Below are 19,139 nucleotides of genomic sequence, written 5' to 3'. Positions count from 1 at the left end.
AACACCCCCAAAGCATAATGTTTCCACTTCCATGTTTGACGGTGGGGATGGTGTTCTTGGGGTCATAGGCAGCATTCCTCCTCCTCCAAACACGGTGAGTTGAGTTGATGCCAAAGAGCTCCATTTTGGTCTCATCTGACCACAACACTTTCACCCAGTTGTCCTCTGAATCATTCAGATGTTCATTGGCAAACTTCAGACGGGCATGTATATGTGCTTTCTTGAGCAGGGGGACCTTGCGGGCGCTGCAGGATTTCAGTCCTTCACGGCGTAGTGTGTTACCAATTGTTTTCTTGGTGACTATGGTCCCAACTGCCTTGAGATCATTGACAAGATCGTCCCGTGTAGTTCTAGGGTTAATTCCTCACCGTTCTCATGATCATTGCAACCCCACAAGGTGAGATCTTGCATGGAGCCCCAGGCCGAGGGAGATTGACAGTTCTTTTGTGTTTCTTCCATTTGTGAATAATCGCACCAACTGTTGTCACCTTCTCACCAAGCTGCTTGGCGATGGTCTTGTAGCCCATTCCAGCCTTGTGTAGGTCTACGATCTTGTCCCTGGCATCCTTGGAGAGCCCTTTGGTCTTGGCCATGGTGGAGAGTTTGGAATCTGATTGATTGCTTCTGTGGACAGGTGTCTTTTATACAGGTAACAAGCCGAGATTAGGAGCACTCCCTTTAAGAGTGTGCTCCTAATCTCAGCTCGTTACCTGTATAAAAGACACCTGGGAGCCAGAAATCTTTCTGATTGAGAGGGGGTCAAATACTTTTTTCCCTCATTAAAATGCAAATCAATTTATAACATTTTTGACATGCGTTTTTATGGATTTTTTGTTGTTGTTATTTTGTCTCTCACTGTTCAAATAAACCTACCATTAAAATTCTAGACTGATCATTTTTTTGGTCAGTGGGCAAACGTACAAAATCAGCAGGGGATCAAATACTTTTTCCCTCACTGTGTGTGTGACCTGCAGTCTGTGCATTCTGACAGGCATTCTGTCCCTTCTTCATGTTAGAGAAAGAGAGGTACTAGTGACACCTTTAGCTGGATGTTAGACATGTTTTTCCTCTTTCGTTAGACCGTGGCTTCGCTTTCGTTAGACCGTGGCTTTGGCTTCGCTTTCGTTAGACCGTGGCTTCGCTTTCGTTAGACCGTGGCTTCTCTTTGATTAGACCGTGGCTTCTCTTTGATTAGACCGTGGCTTCTCTTTGATTAGACCGTGGCTTCTCTTTCATTAGACCGTGGCTTCTCTTTCATTAGACCGTGGCTTCTCTTTCATTAGACCGTGGCTTCTCTTTCATTAGACCGTGGCTTCTCTTTCATTAGACCGTGGCTTCTCTTTCATTAGACCGTGGCTTCTCTTTCATAAGACCGTGGCTTCTCTTTCATTAGACCGTGGCACTCTTCACAGAGATGCAAAACACCCCACTCACACAGACAGGCAACGCCCATCAATAATTAATGTCAAATCAAGCAGCAGCACTAGGCCTGCCATTGACTAGAGCGAGATAGACAGCGATAGAGAGAGCGAGAGACAGACAGCGACAGAGAGGGACAGCGAGAGCGACAGAGACAGCGACAGACAGACAGAGACAGAGAGAGAGACAGACAGAGAGTGAGACAGAGAGAGACAGACAAACAGAGCGACAGAGAGAGAGCGACAGACAGACAGAGCGACAGACAGACAGAGCGACAGACAGACAGAGCGACAGACAGACAGAGCGACAGACAGACAGAGCGACAGAGAGAGAGTGAGACAGACAGAGAGAGACAGACAGAGAGAGACAGACAGAGAGAGACAGACAGAGAGCGAGAGACAAACAGAGCGACAGACAGACAAACAGCAACAGACAGACAGAGCGACGGACAGACAGAGCGACGGACAGACAGAGCGACGGACAGACAGAGCGACGGACAGACAGAGCGACGGACAGACAGAGCGACGGACAGACAGAGCGACGGACAGACAGAGCGACAGACAGACAGAGCGACAGACAGACAGAGCGACAGACAGACAGAGCGACAGACAGACAGAGCGACAGACAGACAGAGCGACAGACAGACAGAGCGACAGACAGACAGAGCGACAGACAGACAGAGCGACAGACAGACAGAGCGACAGACAGACAGAGCGATAGAGAGAGACAGAGAGCAACAGACAGAGACAAACAGAGCGACAGACAGACAAAAACAGACAGACAGCGACAGAGAGAGAGGGACAGAGAGAGAGGGACAGAGAGAGAGGGACAGAGAGAGAGAGCGAGAGAAATGTTTACTTACAAGCCCCTAACCAACAATGCAGTTAAAAAAAATACAGATAAGAATAAGAAATAAAAGTAACAAGTAATTAAAGAGCAGCAGTAAAATAACAATAGCGAGACTATATACAGCGGGGTACCGATTCAGAGTCAATGTGCCGGGGCACCGGTTAGTCTGGGTAGCCATTTGATTGGAGTCTTATTGCTTGTGGGTAGAAGCTGTTTTAAAGCCTCTTCTATGCTGAGCTGCAGTCAATTAATAGCATTCTCACATAAGTGTTCCTTTTGTCCAGGTGGGAAAGGGCAGTATGGAGTGCAATAGAGATTGCATCATCTGTGGATCTGGTGGGGCGGTATGCAAATTGGAGTGGGTTTAGGGTTTCTGGGATAATGGTTTTGATGTGAGCCATGACCAGCCTTTTAAAGCACTTCATGGCTACAGACGTGAGTGCTACGTGTCGGTAGTCATTTAGGCAGGTTACCTTAGTGTTCTTGGGCACAGGGACTATGGTGGTCTGCTTAAAACATGTTGGTATTACAGACTCGGACAGGGAGAGGTTGAAAATGTCAGTGAAGACACTTGCAAGTTGGTCAGCGCATGCTCGCAGCACACGTCCTGGTAATCTGTCTGGCCCTGTGGCATTGTGAATGTTGACTTGTTTAAAGGTCTTACATCGGCTGCGGAGAGCGTGATCACACAGTCGTCCGGAACAGCTGGTGCTCTCATGCATATTTCAGTGTTATTTGCCTCGAAGCGAGCATAGAAGTAGTTTCGCTCGTCTGGTAGACTCATGTCACTGGGCAGCTCTCGGCTGTGCTTCCCTTTGTAGTCTGTAATGTTTTGCAAGCCCTGCCACATCCGACGAGTGTCAGAGCTGGTGTAGTACAATTCGATCTTAGTCCTGTATTGACGCTTTGCCTGTTTGATGGTTCGTCAGAGGGCATAGTGGGATTTCTTATAAGCTTCTGGGTTAGAGTCCCGCTCCTTGAAAGCGGCAGCTCTAGCCTTTAGCTGAGTGCGGATGTTGCCTGTAATCCATGGCTTCTGGTTGGGGTATGTACGTACGGTCACTGTGGGGACGACTCATGGGATTAACTATGAAAGTACTTTTTTTTATCCCCCACACCCTTGTCCATGCAGAGTCAGTGATGGTCAGAAAGGAAGTGAGATGCTGGGGATTTTCTCCATGGTTATTAGCCGTTATGCCCTCCCTAACCCCTGATGGCCAATCCTATGACATACTGGAAGTTCAACAGTTCTATTTTGATAGTGAGCTTTGTAATGACGTTGAATATTTAATGGCCTTGGTAGAACATGAACATTCATGCCATTGACACCCACTATGTAAAACAGAGCAGTAGCACGTACTAGTCTGCAGCACATTATGCATTCCTCTTCTCTTTCCTCTCTTCTTCAGATGTTCTTCAACCCTCTGCTCTTCCCTCCACCTCTTACCCTTTCCCCATCTCCCTTTCATCACCCAGCCTCTCCGTCTCCCTTAACTGTGAGAAAGAAGTGGTCCTTTATCACTGGATTTCACTCCAAACTGAAACAGGGATGCTTTTGGGTAATTTACTATTTCTTTGGTAGTTTTCCCTGTTGTCTTCTCTCTCGCCCTCCCCCTCTTATGGGGCCTTTTTCCCCTCCCTCCCTCTCTTCTCTTCAAACTGTCCCAGCTTGTAAATCAGCCAGTCAAACAGCTGCAGAGCACTGAGGAGCTGAGAAGAGAAATGGACACTAGTAATGCTGTTACATAAACTGAAAAACGGAATACTTCACCTTAAACATGTCCGAGGTGTTATGTCAGAGTAACTGTTTAAATGTATAGCTGTAAAATGTAATATGCTCCCTCTCATGACAGAGTCATAAAAGCTTACGGCATATCACATCGCAGCTGTCATACACACATATGGGACCCTCATAAACCCTTGTGAAATGGCTGGCATAAAACAGTACTACTCAGTGTGAACATCAGGCTTACGAAACCATCATGTCAGCAAAATGAAATATGACTGGCTTTATCTGTGCCAGGAAAGAGACAACGCTAAAAGGATGAAGAGCTTACTTCAGTTACTTAGAGCTCTGCCAATTCCCTCTATGCATCATCCTCATATCTCTTGCACAATCTCCTGTGCATGGTGTCTATGCAAATGTTTCTGCACTACATCTACACTAGCTCACTCAAAAAAAGCATGTTTGAAAATGAGAAAATACAATATAGCAGGTGCGCTTAACACCACAGCACTAAGAAGCAAATTAAATGGCCATGTCATTGTAACCACCTAGTTGTTGAGTTATGGTACAGTCCATCAACTACAAAGACCCTAGTTAAGTCTAGGTCAGGAGAGCTAGGGGATGTTGTCTGTCTGATGGGTCACTTAGTCCTAAGGCACGCCTGTACTGTCCCTCTTGACTAAAAAGGTCTATTATGGTAGTAGGTCACGGGGCCAACAAAACCTGGTTAGCTTTGATCAAACGTTTTAACCATATGAGGAAGCTTTCCACCCTCCTGCAATGCTGTTACTTCCCTGAACCTCTTACCCTTCTCACAGTTCCGGCCTCCGAATCCTAGGGGGCAGTCACAGCTGAAGGAGCCCCACAGGTTGACACAGGTCCCTCCATTCATACACGGGTTGTTGTTGCAGAAGTGTCTTTTAGCAGAGCATCCTGGGAAGGTATTGGGGATGTGAGGAACAGTTCAAACCAACCTCATTATGACAAGAGGTAATCAATGATTCAGAAACTTCAGTTACAAGGTGCATCCACATCCCCAACACTACTCATACTGTGCTCAACTAAAACAGTAGCCTTGGGTGAATGGCAACAAAACAGTATCAAAATGGTTCAGTCAAATGGTAATGTGCAAGGTTACTGACCCGGTAGGGTGCCGTTGTTAGCGATGAAGCTAGCCATGTCGATGTGGCGGTTGTCGATCCTCAGGTCCTTCATGCAGCCCACAAACTGGCGGTTCTGGATGGGGAAGTCCTCAGGTAGTTTGGGCACACCCCCCAGGAGGAGAGGACCAGTCAGGTCCAAAGACCTCCAGCAGACAGACAGGACACAGAAACATTTAGAAGCTGACACCACTCTGCTTCTATACCACAACACATCATAAACACCGGAACAGTGTTCATAAAATATTTATCACAAACATTTTGCAGCTTGATTTTTTTTCCCATGGAGGAAAACAGATCAACACCCCACAGAATCAAAATATGTTTACGATGCTTTACATTCTGGAGGTGAAGACTTTAGTTGAAAACCATTTCTGTAGATAACCCATAACGAGGGCCATGTTTAGCTCAGGAAAGCCAATTGGGATTTCTCTTTTTCTCTTGGGGTCATGACAATAGTAACTAAATCAAGAGGTTAAGCTCAGCTTGTGGCAAAATGTAAAAACAGAATTCATGGCTTCAAATGGCTAATATTGCTTTTACTCAGCTCTACTATAATCTGTTGGCAGATAACACTGCACAATAAAATACCAGTAAGCCCCTCCCATTTCCTTACTTTTTGGATCCTGATTGGCTGCCCTGGGCAGAGCAGGTGTAGTTCCCGATCACATTTCCAAATCGCAGCGCCACTGAGGTATCACAGTTGTCCACGGTTACTACGACAACCTTCTGGTCAGAAGGACCCTGGGGCATGCCGGCCTGGTTTAGGATTGGCTGTGAGGAGAGAAGAGGAGTTGTTGAGTTTGGCTCCAGTGTTATGGACAGAACACATACAGCAGGTCGGGAGGAATTCACCTGACAAACTACTGTAAATAGCAGCACATGGGTGATAGGAGTTTCTAAACAGGGAAGCATTTATAAGTGCACTATTCCAAATCAAATCAAAATGTCCTTCCTAAAAGGGAAATACTGTATGTGTTTGGGCAGAAGGTGGACATATACTGTGGAAGTAGTGCTTGGTTATCGATAGCGAGATAGACAGGAAACGCACACATTAAGCTATAAATCAGCCTTCTGAGAGTGTCCATAAGAGCATTCTCTGTCACAGGTGCATCTCAATGACTGCTTGATGCTAAAAATATGCTAATACTTAAGGTTTCTTCTTCCTCAAGTTACAGAAGAGAACATTCAAGAATAGAAAAGGCAAGTTTATTTTTGTCTCAGAATATCCATCTCATTGTTTCTTGTGTGTGTCACTGTAAAGTATTTTTGGTTGATCAGCACATAGATTGCTTGTCTGTCTGAGGGTTGCTAATTACACATCAAGGTGTGCTACATATGTCAGCATTGTGCGATCTTAATAACAAAATCTGTCTTATAAGGTGTCAAAAATGCACTAATCACATTTCTATTTCAATCAAATGCAAAATATCAAGTAAAAACTAGCATTAAAAAACCTCTCTCTCATTGAAACATTCACCCTAGAGGTAAGGATTTTCTCAAGTCAAGTGCTTCAATTAACAACAAAAAGACTTGAAAACAATTTCCCACATTTAAAGAAATGAAGTATCTAACAATCCTAATGAAAAGTTTGAATCAATTCTGAAGTAAAATTCCCACCACTAGCTTATATGTTCAGACCTACAGTATTCTTAAATAGCACCCCAATTTACCTAATCATAATTATTTTCAGTGCTTTAATAATTTAAAGTCAAAACAGCCAGAGTTCAAGTCAGAGGCTGTGACAAGAAGCACAGACACATACACAGACACGGTGGAAAAGCCTGGCTCAGCAGGACAGTAACGGTCTTCTTCTCCACAAAGGATCTCTTTCATTGTGTGAGGAATCAATGGAGGGAGAAACAGGAGGAGGGGTGGGGGGGGGGGGGGGGGGGGGGGGGTGTAACGATCCTGTCAATAAAGGTCACAAACACAAGCGTTTCCCCCGGGTCACACAGAGCTCATATTGACCGCCAGCCCAGTTAGAGCTTGTGTCAGTAACGGCTATGCTAGCAGCACTGTGATGAGAGGGTCGACCCCCACCGACCACCCTCTCTCTCACTGTTGACTGACCAGGCCTGGGGCTGGACACTGAGCTGTGGACAGACCAGATAGGATTATTATCTGTGCAGTGTGGAGTACAAGAAGGATATGATGCCCTGGGTAGCCTGATTGTTGAGAGATGAGGAATGCACGTGATAGGGAGGCTTGCAATTATTTTAGAATATTGTCTTGTAAACTAAAAACACAAATACCTCAATTTATTCATAGCATAACCTCATGATACCATAAGCCATTTTTGCTACATATTCCTGCAGTTTCCATAATAACTGTCTGAGCACTTTAATCAAAAGGGGCTAAGAATAAAGACCAGACAAATGGAGAATAGAGTATAACGTATCTAACCAGCTGTAATATTGTAGGTCATGACAGTAGAGTCCTATCCCATCCCCCTGGAGCACCGCAGACAGAGACACTGCCACAGAACATCTCCCTGGAGCACCGCAGACAGAGACCCTGCCACAGAACATCTCCCTGGAGCACCGCAGACAGAGACACTGCCACAGAACATCTCCCTGGAGCACCGCAGACAGAGACACTGCCACAGAACATCTCCCTGGAGCACCGCAGACAGAGACCCTGCCACAGAACATCTCCCTGGAGCACCGCAGACAGAGACACTGCCACAGAACATCTCCCTGGAGCACCGCAGACAGAGACACTGCCACAGAACATCTCCCTGGAGCACCGCAGACAGAGACCCTGCCACAGAACATCTCCCAGGAGCACCGCAGACAGAGACACTGCCACAGAACATCTCCCTGGAGCACCGCAGACAGAGACCCTGCCACAGAACATCTCCCTGGAGCACCGCAGACAGAGACCCTGCCACAGAACATCTCCCTGGAGCACCGCAGACAGAAACACTGCCACAGAACATCTCCCTGGAGCACCGCAGACAGAGACCCTGCCACAGAACATCTCCCTGGGGCACCGCAGACAGAGACCCTGCCACAGAACATCTCCCTGGGGCACCGTAGACAGAGACCCTGCCACAGAACATCTCCCTGGAGCACCGCAGACAGAGAACCTGCCACAGAACATCTCCCTGGAGCACCGCAGACAGAGACCCTGCCACAGAACATCTCCCTGGGGCACCGCAGACAGAGACACTGCCACAGAACATCTCCCTGGAGCACCGCAGACAGAGACCCTGCCACAGAACATCTCCCTGGAGCACCGCAGACAGAGACCCTGCCACAGAACATCTCCCTGGGGCACCGCAGACAGAGACACTGCCACAGAACAACTCCCTGGAGCACCACAGACAGAGACCCTGCCACAGAACAACTCCCTGGAGCACCGCAGACAGAGAACCTGCCACAGAACATCTCCCAGGAGCACCGCAGACAGAGACACTGCCACAGAACATCTCCCTCACATGGTTCTCATTTCAACCCTGTATCCCCCTATCCAGTAAGCAGATTAGATTCTATCTGTGCGTTCAGCGTGCTATTAATACAGCTGTCCCATTGAGGGGCTGTCTGTGAGAAGCTGAATACTGGTGGAGTTCATTGTGGGTTTTGTGATCACTGACGGCTGGCTGTGTGTCAGAGACGATGGAGACTTAATTACATTGTCCCACTGCACTGCTCAAACATGAGCCCTCGTCTTTAAACTCCTCTTCTGTCTCCCATTAGGCCTTATTATCATATCTAATAACTGGCCAACAGGACTATTTGCTTTGCTGATTTGAGTCTGAAATACTTGCAAATGGGTTTCATTATTCACAACACACCGGGCTACTAGAAAGATAGAATGAACCTATAAACCTCTAAACCTTCCATACACTAATTGTTGAACAAAATGTCTTCATCCTTTAGCTGACCCCTGGTGAGGCAGTGGGAAACTCATTTGTTGGGACTCTGAAACAAACACACAAACCGGCAGTGTGAGATGGTCTGTTAGAATGGTCACACACCAAATCACCCGACACGCTCTTTTCCACAGTTCCCCTCAGTTGAGAAAGGTCTGGAACAGACTGTGGTCCAGATTCGCTGGTTCTTTCACTGAACTAAACATTGGGCCTTCGCTCCCAGCAGCCCATGGCTTGCTGAACTACACGGTTGTTGACTCTCCTGTAATGCCTCTCTGCTAATGTCTGTCAGCCGCTCTGTCTGCTACACAAAGCCTCTGCCTGTCAGAGATGATTGGAGAGCACATATTTACTCAGGAATACATTAAACACTGTTCCCCTCACAACAGGGTGACAGGGAATCCTGGGAATATGAGTTCACCATCACCCATGATGACAGGGTTAGACAAGAGGGGCATGGGAGCAAACAGTAATATGAGATCTGAGATTGATTGGAAACACCATAGCAACCAGGGAGGTGAGCCCTGAAGCGCAGTGTCCCGCTCAAAGCTCAAGTCAATACTGTTTCTTCGCTCCTCTCCCGGGCACCTTCCCCGGGGCCGCATCATTCACTACCCATGGTCCCATTGGAGGCCGAGCGAAGCACAAAGGCAGTGGTCATTGCCATTCTCCACACTCCCCCTTTCCCCTGAAAGGCACATTTCAATCTAAAATGCCCCCCACCTCATCCCACCCACCCCCTGTGGACAGGGACAGGCCTTCCGGCGTGGGATACCTCAGAGGGGAGGAGCCATCATTCTACCTCCAAGACTCACTGGATTTTGGGGGATTAGTTCAACTAGGCCCCTGAATGATCTCTGGACAGTTTTCTAGGAATATGTCCCTTCCATTGGTCTGGGCCTCTGCCTAAAATGATGGTTATTGCATGTTATTGACTTCATGCTTCGTATTGTGCAAATGATGAGTAGGAAACTAGCTGGTAAAATGTGACATTAAACAAAACAGTTGGGCATGGTGGGCACTCAACAGGAAACACTTTGTAGGTCACTGGAGATTGTCATTGTCTGTTTAATCTGAAAACGACTAGGTCAACGTTAAAACAAACGTTGACTTGTTGGTTTGTAAAAGTGATTAACGAGAGAATAATGTCCCAACTTTGAGGGGAACCAAAACTTTTCCTCCAATGGCCCACGAGATGTTGTGTTCCCTCATATTCTGCTGGCTGGAATCTGACAGGGCCATGTTATCATAGACCATGAATAGAATATCCACACTTGGGAGGTTGCCTAGCAACAGCTTTATGATGCAAAGTGACTTCCTGAATAGATTCAAATGTAACATCCTGTGTGTTGGTCTGGGGGGGGGGGGGGTTGGGGGACATTTGAAAAGGATGGGGATAACGGAGGAAGGGTAGTGGGGTGAGGGGGTTATAGTTCCATGCATTCTTCACTGATTGATATGGAAATAAAACAGTTGTGAAGCTTATATCTCGTTTGTATGGAGAGTTCTTTTATTTTGTATTATTCCTCCCACGCTTTCCTACTGTCTCTCTCAGTCTTTCTCTGTCTGGCTGTCTCATCCCTCCTTTGCCCTTTCTCTCCCTCCTATGTCTGTCTGGCAAGCTTCCCATTCCACTGTCCCATCAACAGTAGTTTTCTGGAATGACACAGCAGCAGTTCTAACAGGAAGCAGCAAAGTAAACCTCCACAGAGGACTCAGGGTATTCTACTCCCAGTGTGGTCCAACTAGAATCACTACCCTCATCACTCTATAGACAGTCACTGTCAGATACTTGATGAAGTTCTGCCGGTCTAGTATAAATGGATATGTAATTATCAGGACACTAAGTACAGTATACATGTATATCCAGTTCTACCAGAACGTACAGGTCTTTCTACTCACAATACTATACAACATCCAGAAATCAATTACCGGTATACAAGTCAATTGCAGGGCCAAACATGTTAAGAAAATACATCTGGTATTTCGATGTCTCCCATTTCAAGTCTGTGGTAAGAGACAAACATAATTCAGTTTGAGCATGTACTGATGTTGGAAATGAACTGCTCTTAGTCCTGCTCAGTGTTTCACAGTAAGGTCTGATAAAGCCAAGTCTATAGTGGAACTTTTCAGTAGCCTAGTCTGACCTTTGCACCCAAAAGAGCAAAAGAGCTCAAGTCAGTCTAACCTAAAGTAGCAGGAGTAAAATAAACACCTGAAACTAGATTCCCTACATACTGGTCTTGTAGGGAATTCAGCCAATCCAGTAAATGTGAAGGAGGAGTTAAGATGGAGTGTTGCCTTGTTAATCACATCCAAAAGCAGAAGTTGCATCAGAGGCTCTCTTTCCATTTCCCCTGAAAACAGGAACATCCAGTTGTTGGGAACTCAGCAGACGCTAGTCTAGACCCAAGTTATATCTCAGCCCAGACCCAGCAAATTGCTGTTGTCTAGTGTCTTCCCTGTGGCTCAGTTTGTAGATCATGGTGTTTGTAACGCCAGCATGGTGTGTGCAATGCCAGGGTTGTGGGTTCGATTCCCACGGGGGGCCAGTACAAAAAAAAAATGCATGAAATGTATGCATTCACTACTGCTAAATTACTAAAATGTAAATGTAGTGTTGAACCAGTCTACATCATGTAGGATCACAAGAACCAGCCCATGGCAGGTTTATCTCTGACATACCTTGTTGTAGTAGTAAACTTGGACCACATGCCACTGGCCATCACTGACACCTCCAAGGATGTAGGGTGACACAGTCGTCTTGGTCTCACCTAAAAAAATGAAACAGTCAGGGCTTCATTGAATCAGGGCTTCAGTGGGTCAACACCTGTCACAATAATCACATGTTGATATTTCAATAACTGTAGATTTGGGGTAAATTGTCTGACATGCACTAACAGATCCCCTCCTACCTGCAGAGAAGGTGAGCTGTATCTGCTCGTTGACGATTTCCACACCGATGAAGTCATGCTTCTCGTTGAAGCGGCCATTGTAGAGTAACAAACCGTTTGGCTCCTTCGTGGCAAACCTGGAAGACAGAAAGAAACTGGGCTCACAAAGTGTCCATTCACAGCCAAAGACACCAAGACAGAGTAAACAATCTTTTCAGTGAAGATAGATCTTTGTGAGGGGAAAAAAAACAAGATGCATTCAATGCAGTATATTTCTACACACAAGATGTTGCCATACTTGTAGTACTGTGGGCAAATCATTTCTGCAATAAATGCATTTTCAACATCCACATTGAACAGTGAAGATCTCAGCAACATGTGTAAATGGTTCTGTATCAATATGAGGTGGAGTCTTTTCATACCCATATAGAAGCTCATCCAGTACCCTCGACAGGAGGAAGACAGTGTACTGACTGACATGCCCTACTATAGCAGAGGATACAGATTTTGAACGCACCAGAAAACAACTGTTTTCCTTTCCTATTAGATTACTAGGAGGGCTTATTGATGCGCTGTGCCTCGTGATTCCCCTTTGAGGAGCAGAGATGGCTCCTCAAAGGGTGCTCAGTTCTCCATAGATCACTGAGCACCCAACAGGGTTAACTACCCCGAGCACCGTGCAGTGTCTGAGACCATCTGCAGGTAGGCATGGAGCATATACCCCATAAACTCAGAGACAGCATGTCGTGGATAGTGACTACACACAGAGTGAGATGAAAAGATGTTCTGATAAGTGACATAAACGAATACAATGTCAATGCTACAGCATAATAAACACTACACTGATGCAGGAAGCATAATGCAGGTGCAGGCTTTACTGTATAATATGGAAATAATAGACTGACTCAGAATGATTTTGATGGTTTGTAGCAATGAGGAGATTATTTTAATCAGAGGAGGAACTAGGCAGAAATGAGGTAGTTACAGTATAACCACAGAAAAAATCATTTGATGTATTCTCAAAGAGGAGTATATAAAAACAGGCTGCAACTAAACAACCACAATTGGGTTAAATGTGGAAGACACATTTCAGTTGAATGCATTCAGTTGTACAATCCAATCTGCATTTACACTTTTATTTCTGAAGAGACAATGCCAAGAAACCTAGTTTATATTGCCGGAGGTCATTGTGGTGTTGTCAGTTACTGTCATGTTAACACACAGTTAGACACATTTGAACACAGCAGTGCACTCCTCCCTCTCTGGCTTCCTTCCAGAGCCTACACCACTGACGCTCCCGATCGCATTGGATTCAAGGAACGACAGACACGGTCCAACCGCAGAGACCACAGGGCATAAAATAAAACCACACTGGTTTTACAAAGGCATCAAATCCTTGGGTCACATTGAGTTCTAAAGGGTCTTCATTTGATTCACCACAAAAGGTAAAAAGATCTCAGTGAAGCTCATTAAAATCAATGTAAATGTATGACAGGGTGTTAAACGACATGACCAAAAGTATGTGGACACCTGCTCGTCGAACATCTCATTCCGAAAATCATGGGCGTTAATATGGAGTTGGTCCCCCTTTTGCTGCTATAACAGCCTCCATTATTCTGGGAAGGCTTTGAGCTAGATGTTGGAACATTGCTGCAGGACAAAGAGCATTAGTGAGGTCGGGCACTGATGTTGGGCAATTAGGTCTGGCTTACAGTCGGCGTTCCAATTCATCCCAAAGGTGTTGGATGGGGTTGAGGTCAGGGCACTGCGCAGGCCAGTCAAGTTCTTCCACATCGATCTCAACAAACCATTTCTGTATGGACCTTGCTTTGGGCACGGGGGCATTGTCATGCTGAAACAGGAAAGGGCCTTCCCCAAACTGTTGCCACAAAGTTAGAAGAATAGAATGTCATTGTATGCTGTAGTGTTACGATTTCCCTTCAGTGAAACTAAGGGGCACGTTTCCCCTGCTCTGGAGTCCAATGGTGGCGAGCTTAACACCACTCCAGCCGACGCTTGTGTGCGGCTGTTTGGGCATGGAAACCCATTTCATGAAGCTCCCGGTGAACAGTTTTTGTGTTGAAATTGCTTCCAGAGGCAGTTTGGTACTCGGTAGTGAGTGTTGCAACTGAAGACACTCGGCAGTCCCATTCTGTGAGCTTGTGTGGCCTACCACTTTGCGGCTGTGCCGTTATTGCTCCTAGATGTTTCCACTTCACAATATCAGCACTAACAGTTGACCGGGGCAGCTCTAGCAGGGCAGACATTTTACGAACTGACTTGTCGGACAGGTGGCATCCTATGACGGTGCCACGTGGCTTTTCGGTAAGGCCATTCTACTGCCAATGTTTGTCTATGGAGATTGCATGGCTGTGTGCTCAATTTTATACACATGTCAAACCCACTAATTTGAAGTGGTGTCCACATACTTTTGTATATACAGTTTATCTTATATAATCATATTGCAGCCCAGGCAAACTGCAAAGGTTGACAGAACATTATGAAGCCAGAAACTGATTTCCCCTCATTCCTGTCCTAGGGGACCACACAGTGAACCTGTTCTGCTTGACACTTGGAACATTCTGAACATCTGTGGGAGAACTGAGAGCCCTGTCGTCTGTGTGACTGGTGTGACTCGCTAGTGCTTGTAGGCAGCATCTGCCTGTTCAGATGGATACCGTGTCAGACGGATGGAAGCCTACTGACTTCTTTTTCAAATGAGGGTGAGATTCCAGAGATCTGAAATCCAGTGTCTCAGGATGCTCTCAGAACATGTAGGGAGATATTTTGGTTGAATGTTGGTGGGATGTGTGCGTGTGTCTGTGCGCATGTATGCATTGTGTGTGTGTGTGTGTGTGTGTGTGTGTGTGTGTGTGTGTGTGTGTGTGTGTGTGTGTGTGTGAGAGAGTATGCAAGTGTGTGTGTGTGTCAGTGTGGAAACGTGCATGCATTAATCCAGAGCTGGAGCGTAACCATGGGGCACAGCACTGCTGACCTGCTTACTGAGGAGAATGATCACCATGACCTCAGAGAGGGAAGAGGAGAGACACACACCAGCTCCATCTGAATAACACTGTGAATATCTCAAACAGAATATCTCCTGTGTTAGCTCTTATGCTAATAATAATCAGAGAAAAAATGGTCATCATCAAGAAATTGTAGTAGTCATCAATGAATAGGTTTTAAAGGCTTGTGAACACTGCTTCAAGATCCCCCCCGGACGGAGTGCAATCAACCACAACATAACGGACTCCACTGGCAACATTATACTGTATGTCACATTAAACAGCCATTTACAAAGATAACAACCAGTCTACCCATATTAATGTATAGATGGGCCAACGCCAACGGTGTAATAGCAACTTGATGTAACTGCATCAGACATGTGCATTGAGGAAGTCTCCAGAAGGGCATGGTGTTTACATGTCAGTCAGAGGAACATGACTACTAACAAATGTTGCTGCTAAGATGGTTTCTGGTAACATAAAAAGGCTGGATGGAAACCTGGTCTACGCGATTAAAGTACGTCGGGTAAAAAATGGCAGGACAGGCCTGATGGAAACTTTGTCGGTAAACATTCCAAATGTTGCCAAAACAAAATAGATAATAAAAGGTGGGATATTCTTGTGTCGGTAAAATGTATGATGCGAGAAATGCCGGTGGAAACACCTTTATGGGCAAACATTCATATCAAAGTAAACTTGGAGTCACACGATGATATTATGTGGTCCTCCCACTACGACTCGGGAAAGCATGCAGTTTATTAGGCTACAGATGAAATAAGTTATGATCAACTTCACAGGGTGGTGGAAGTGCACTGTGATGAGGTTAATGCTCCTTTCAGAAAATACTGAGGGTCTTATTCTGATGACATGATGATCGATGCTTGGCTGCCGTTTGACAAATGAAAATAATGTTGCTCTTTTTGTCCATAATTATCTCATCAAAAGTAGGCTATACCCACACTATCTGTGAGCTGTTAGCTAGAGCGCACATGCCAAGACCAGAGTGGGCACATTCGCTATATAACCCAACATGTTTTGTGAAATAAACATCGGTAGAGTTGAAAATGCAATGGAAACACCATTTACTTGAATTGTTTTATTCGGTACATGGGAATTTAACCGCAAAAAGTTATTTTATGTGCACTACATCATCATGCAGTCTTTTATCCACAAGACAATTTGATGGAAACACTTCTCTGGTGGGCAAATGCACAGTTTTATGAGGATTTTAGAATAGTCACATGAAAATCTGACGCCAATTGGATGTAAACCTTGCTATAGAAACACTTTCAACTCTCCTCTTCTCACACTTTCAACACACTTCCTGCTAACTATCTCTACTGCAGTCCCGTCTACAGGCTCCAACTCACTGGGAGGTTTCCCCATGAGAACGGCTCTTTACTACAGTAACCTGATCAAGCCAGGTTCAGGTAACAGAGATGCCTGACAGACAGCCTGCTGGGTCTTAGCTGTTATATCCCCAGCTTTACACACCACCTTCTTCACAGCTCTGGGAACAGTCTGGGAACTACCAGTCAATGCTTTTAAGAAACAGGTCAGAGCAGTTCTCAATCCAAAAACACTGCCATCCGAGCCACTCTCAAAGCAAGGCCACCACTTCAATAAAACTCAAAGACGTATCAATATCACCACTAGCCATTAACAGCTATTTTTCAAGCCCTGCCAAGCACTTCTAGAGTGACAGCACATTACAAAACTAGATACAAATGACAATTTTGACAGTGATATCAACTTGTCTTTGCTATGATGAATATTGCACCCATTGTGCTGCTTTTGTCACTTGGGATGAAGAATATCATTCATATCAATGTAGCCTCGTCTCATTCACATGAATGTACTTCAGTGTGATTGACTGTTCAGTGTTTAGTCCTCGTCGGTTTCATTTCAAAGCACCACCCTCCCCTGGCACCTTCCAACAAGATACTAGGTTGTGATAATTATCTTGAAATACAACTTGCTCTACCTGTATCAGACAAATGACACCATTATAAACTAGTGCTGATGTAAAACTGGATGGCTGTCAATTGAGAGCGAATACATGTTTCCAAAAAATATTTAGGCATCCCAGGATGAGGGTACCCTAGGTGTATGATTTAATAGCAAGACACACGTGCAACAGCACACGCACGAACCCTAGGGGCAGACGGAACATATCTCCAGATTCGCATTGATGAGAGCAACTGAGGAGGAGAAATAGGCCACGCGCTGACTCACAGCTCAAAGTCACCACTGAGTGGAATAAGATAGGACTCCTGGGTCTTAGATTAATGCCCTCGGTTAGGCAAGGAGCCAGTCCAGAAACAGTAAGTTCTCAGGCAGCTGGGCTTCTTCTCATTCACCCACATTAGAAACCTCTCCATCCATCCATCCATCCGTCCATCCATCCATCCATCCATCCATCCTCACTCACCATGCTCAGGGAACCCAATCCCAGCTAGAAGAGATTAGACTTTTAAAGACTACAGCTATTAAATGATTCAATAATTCTTATTAAACACCAGGACGCTTAGCCAATGAGAGGAGCGGAGGAATCATCATGCATCACAGGCTATAAGAGGTGTGAGCGTGAGAGTATAAGAGCAGTTGTGGGATACTTGTGAGAGAGAAGGAGAGCGAGAGAGTATGTGTAGTTTAAGAGAGGAGGCATACAAAAAGAGAAAGAGGGAGAAGTAGTGGGAGAAAGAAAGAGAGGTGAAGTGAATCACAGTAGTATATTTAGGGATATACTTTGTATTGTGAAAGGGAATGACTGAGATGGCCATGTGCCACTGGGTGGGGTGGTTGTTGTACTTACGAGAGGGAGAGGGTGAAGTGGAAGCGCTGGCGGAGGCCCTTGTAGGTGAGGAAGGACTGCAGGGGGAAGTTCCTGGTGGTCATCTCACAGTAGGGCTTTTCATAACTGCCAGACGGACACTCGCACTTGAACCCTCCCACCAGCAGGTTCACACAGGTGCCCCCGTTCTTACACACACCTGGGGCACAACGCCCGGAGCGGCACGACAGCTCACACCGCTTGCCTGGAGGAAGAGAGAGATGGACAGAGATGGGAGGGAGGAATAGAGAGGTGAAGAGAAAGTGAGACGAGTCAGAATGAACCACTATCAAGGTGACAAATCAGTGCCAGCCCTGGACAGTGTGGGTTAAAACCATTGGTCCTCCTTTCCAGTTCAACTTTACTAGTGTCAATTCTCACCACACCACTGCAGCAGTTCAATATGGGGCATGGCAAGACGCCTCCAAAACTTAGCACAAGCCGTGAGGGACAGAGGGGAAGGGAATGTGAGAAAGTGAGGGAGTCACAGAGTGCTATGGCAGGGGGAAACTGTCACTGTTATTAAGCCTACATGCTTTGTGTAGCCCTGTGCTCACAACTTCTATTTGTCTCCAGTCTCTGGATGAGAGGCTGCAGTTGCTATGACGAGACAGCACGCCTCCTTGCACGAGCTGGAATCTGTGTCAGAGCCACTCAGCAGTGTGGAACACTTCCGCTGTGTGTCGTGTTACTGTACGGTCCTGTACCCACCACACAGACAACATCTCTATAGACTATAGATACACATGACTTGTGTTGTACATCCTCGCTAATCACAGGATTCTCAGTCTAAGACAATTAAGGACCCCCTTTGTTTCACTACTGTTGTAGGGTGCATTCATTCCTTCATTCATGTATTTATTCATTCAACTCCAAGGCTGTTGTGGTTATTATGGATTACACTTTGGCAAGATGTGAATTAAAACATGTTATCCTATGCTAACTGTACTGTTACAGTACAATCAGCAATGTACCATGGTGGGCTACACTGGCAGAAGAACAGTCACTTTGCCCTGGTGAACCATGACAATGTGTTGCCGGTTTCTTGTTGATTGCGCTTGGGGACAATTGGCTACTGCTAGTCACCCAGAAACAGAAAAAAAACTATAGCTGCATCAGTCGTGTGGAGTTTAATCAGCGACTCGCCTCGGGCAACACGTTACTTCTGTCTCTAAACAAATGAGGAGAAGATGGGACATTTAGTCATGGCTTGATGTGGTCAAACATTGCTGCAGCCAACACTGGGCTATTGTAGGAAAGTGGCACACTGGGATAGTAGTGTACTTCTTCTAAAGTCACCTTGGGCACTACAGTGGCCTCATTCTCTGTGAGGAGGCTTCAACGTTAATGTTCTGTATTCTTCTCTTCAGAGTTAT

At 45.8% G+C, this 19,139-nt stretch overlaps 1 protein-coding gene across 5 annotated transcripts in view; it reads right to left on the bottom strand.

Moving 5' to 3' along the window:
• The window catches only part of LOC106583093 (cadherin EGF LAG seven-pass G-type receptor 2), a 92,165-nt gene that overhangs the window by 23,585 nt on the left and 49,441 nt on the right, over positions 1 to 19,139 (bottom strand). For all 5 annotated transcript variants that reach the window (XM_045705215.2, XM_014166900.3, XM_082967464.1 and 2 more), the window contains exons 3-8: positions 17,746 to 17,968; positions 11,947 to 12,062; positions 11,717 to 11,805; positions 5,771 to 5,928; positions 5,137 to 5,300; positions 4,802 to 4,927 (exon numbers count right to left, since the gene is read on the bottom strand). In XM_045705215.2, the coding sequence (XP_045561171.2) occupies positions 4,802 to 4,927; positions 5,137 to 5,300; positions 5,771 to 5,928; positions 11,717 to 11,805; positions 11,947 to 12,062; positions 17,746 to 17,968 (876 nt within the window). The remainder of the gene's footprint in view (positions 1 to 4,801; positions 4,928 to 5,136; positions 5,301 to 5,770; positions 5,929 to 11,716; positions 11,806 to 11,946; positions 12,063 to 17,745; positions 17,969 to 19,139) is intronic.

Source organism: Salmo salar, chromosome 22, assembly GCF_965601325.2.
Source record: "Salmo salar chromosome 22, fSalSal1, whole genome shotgun sequence".
Lineage (NCBI taxonomy): Eukaryota > Metazoa > Chordata > Actinopteri > Salmoniformes > Salmonidae > Salmo > Salmo salar.
The sequence above is the reverse complement of the archived record's forward strand: the minus strand, read 5'-3'. Positions and strand labels throughout refer to the sequence as shown.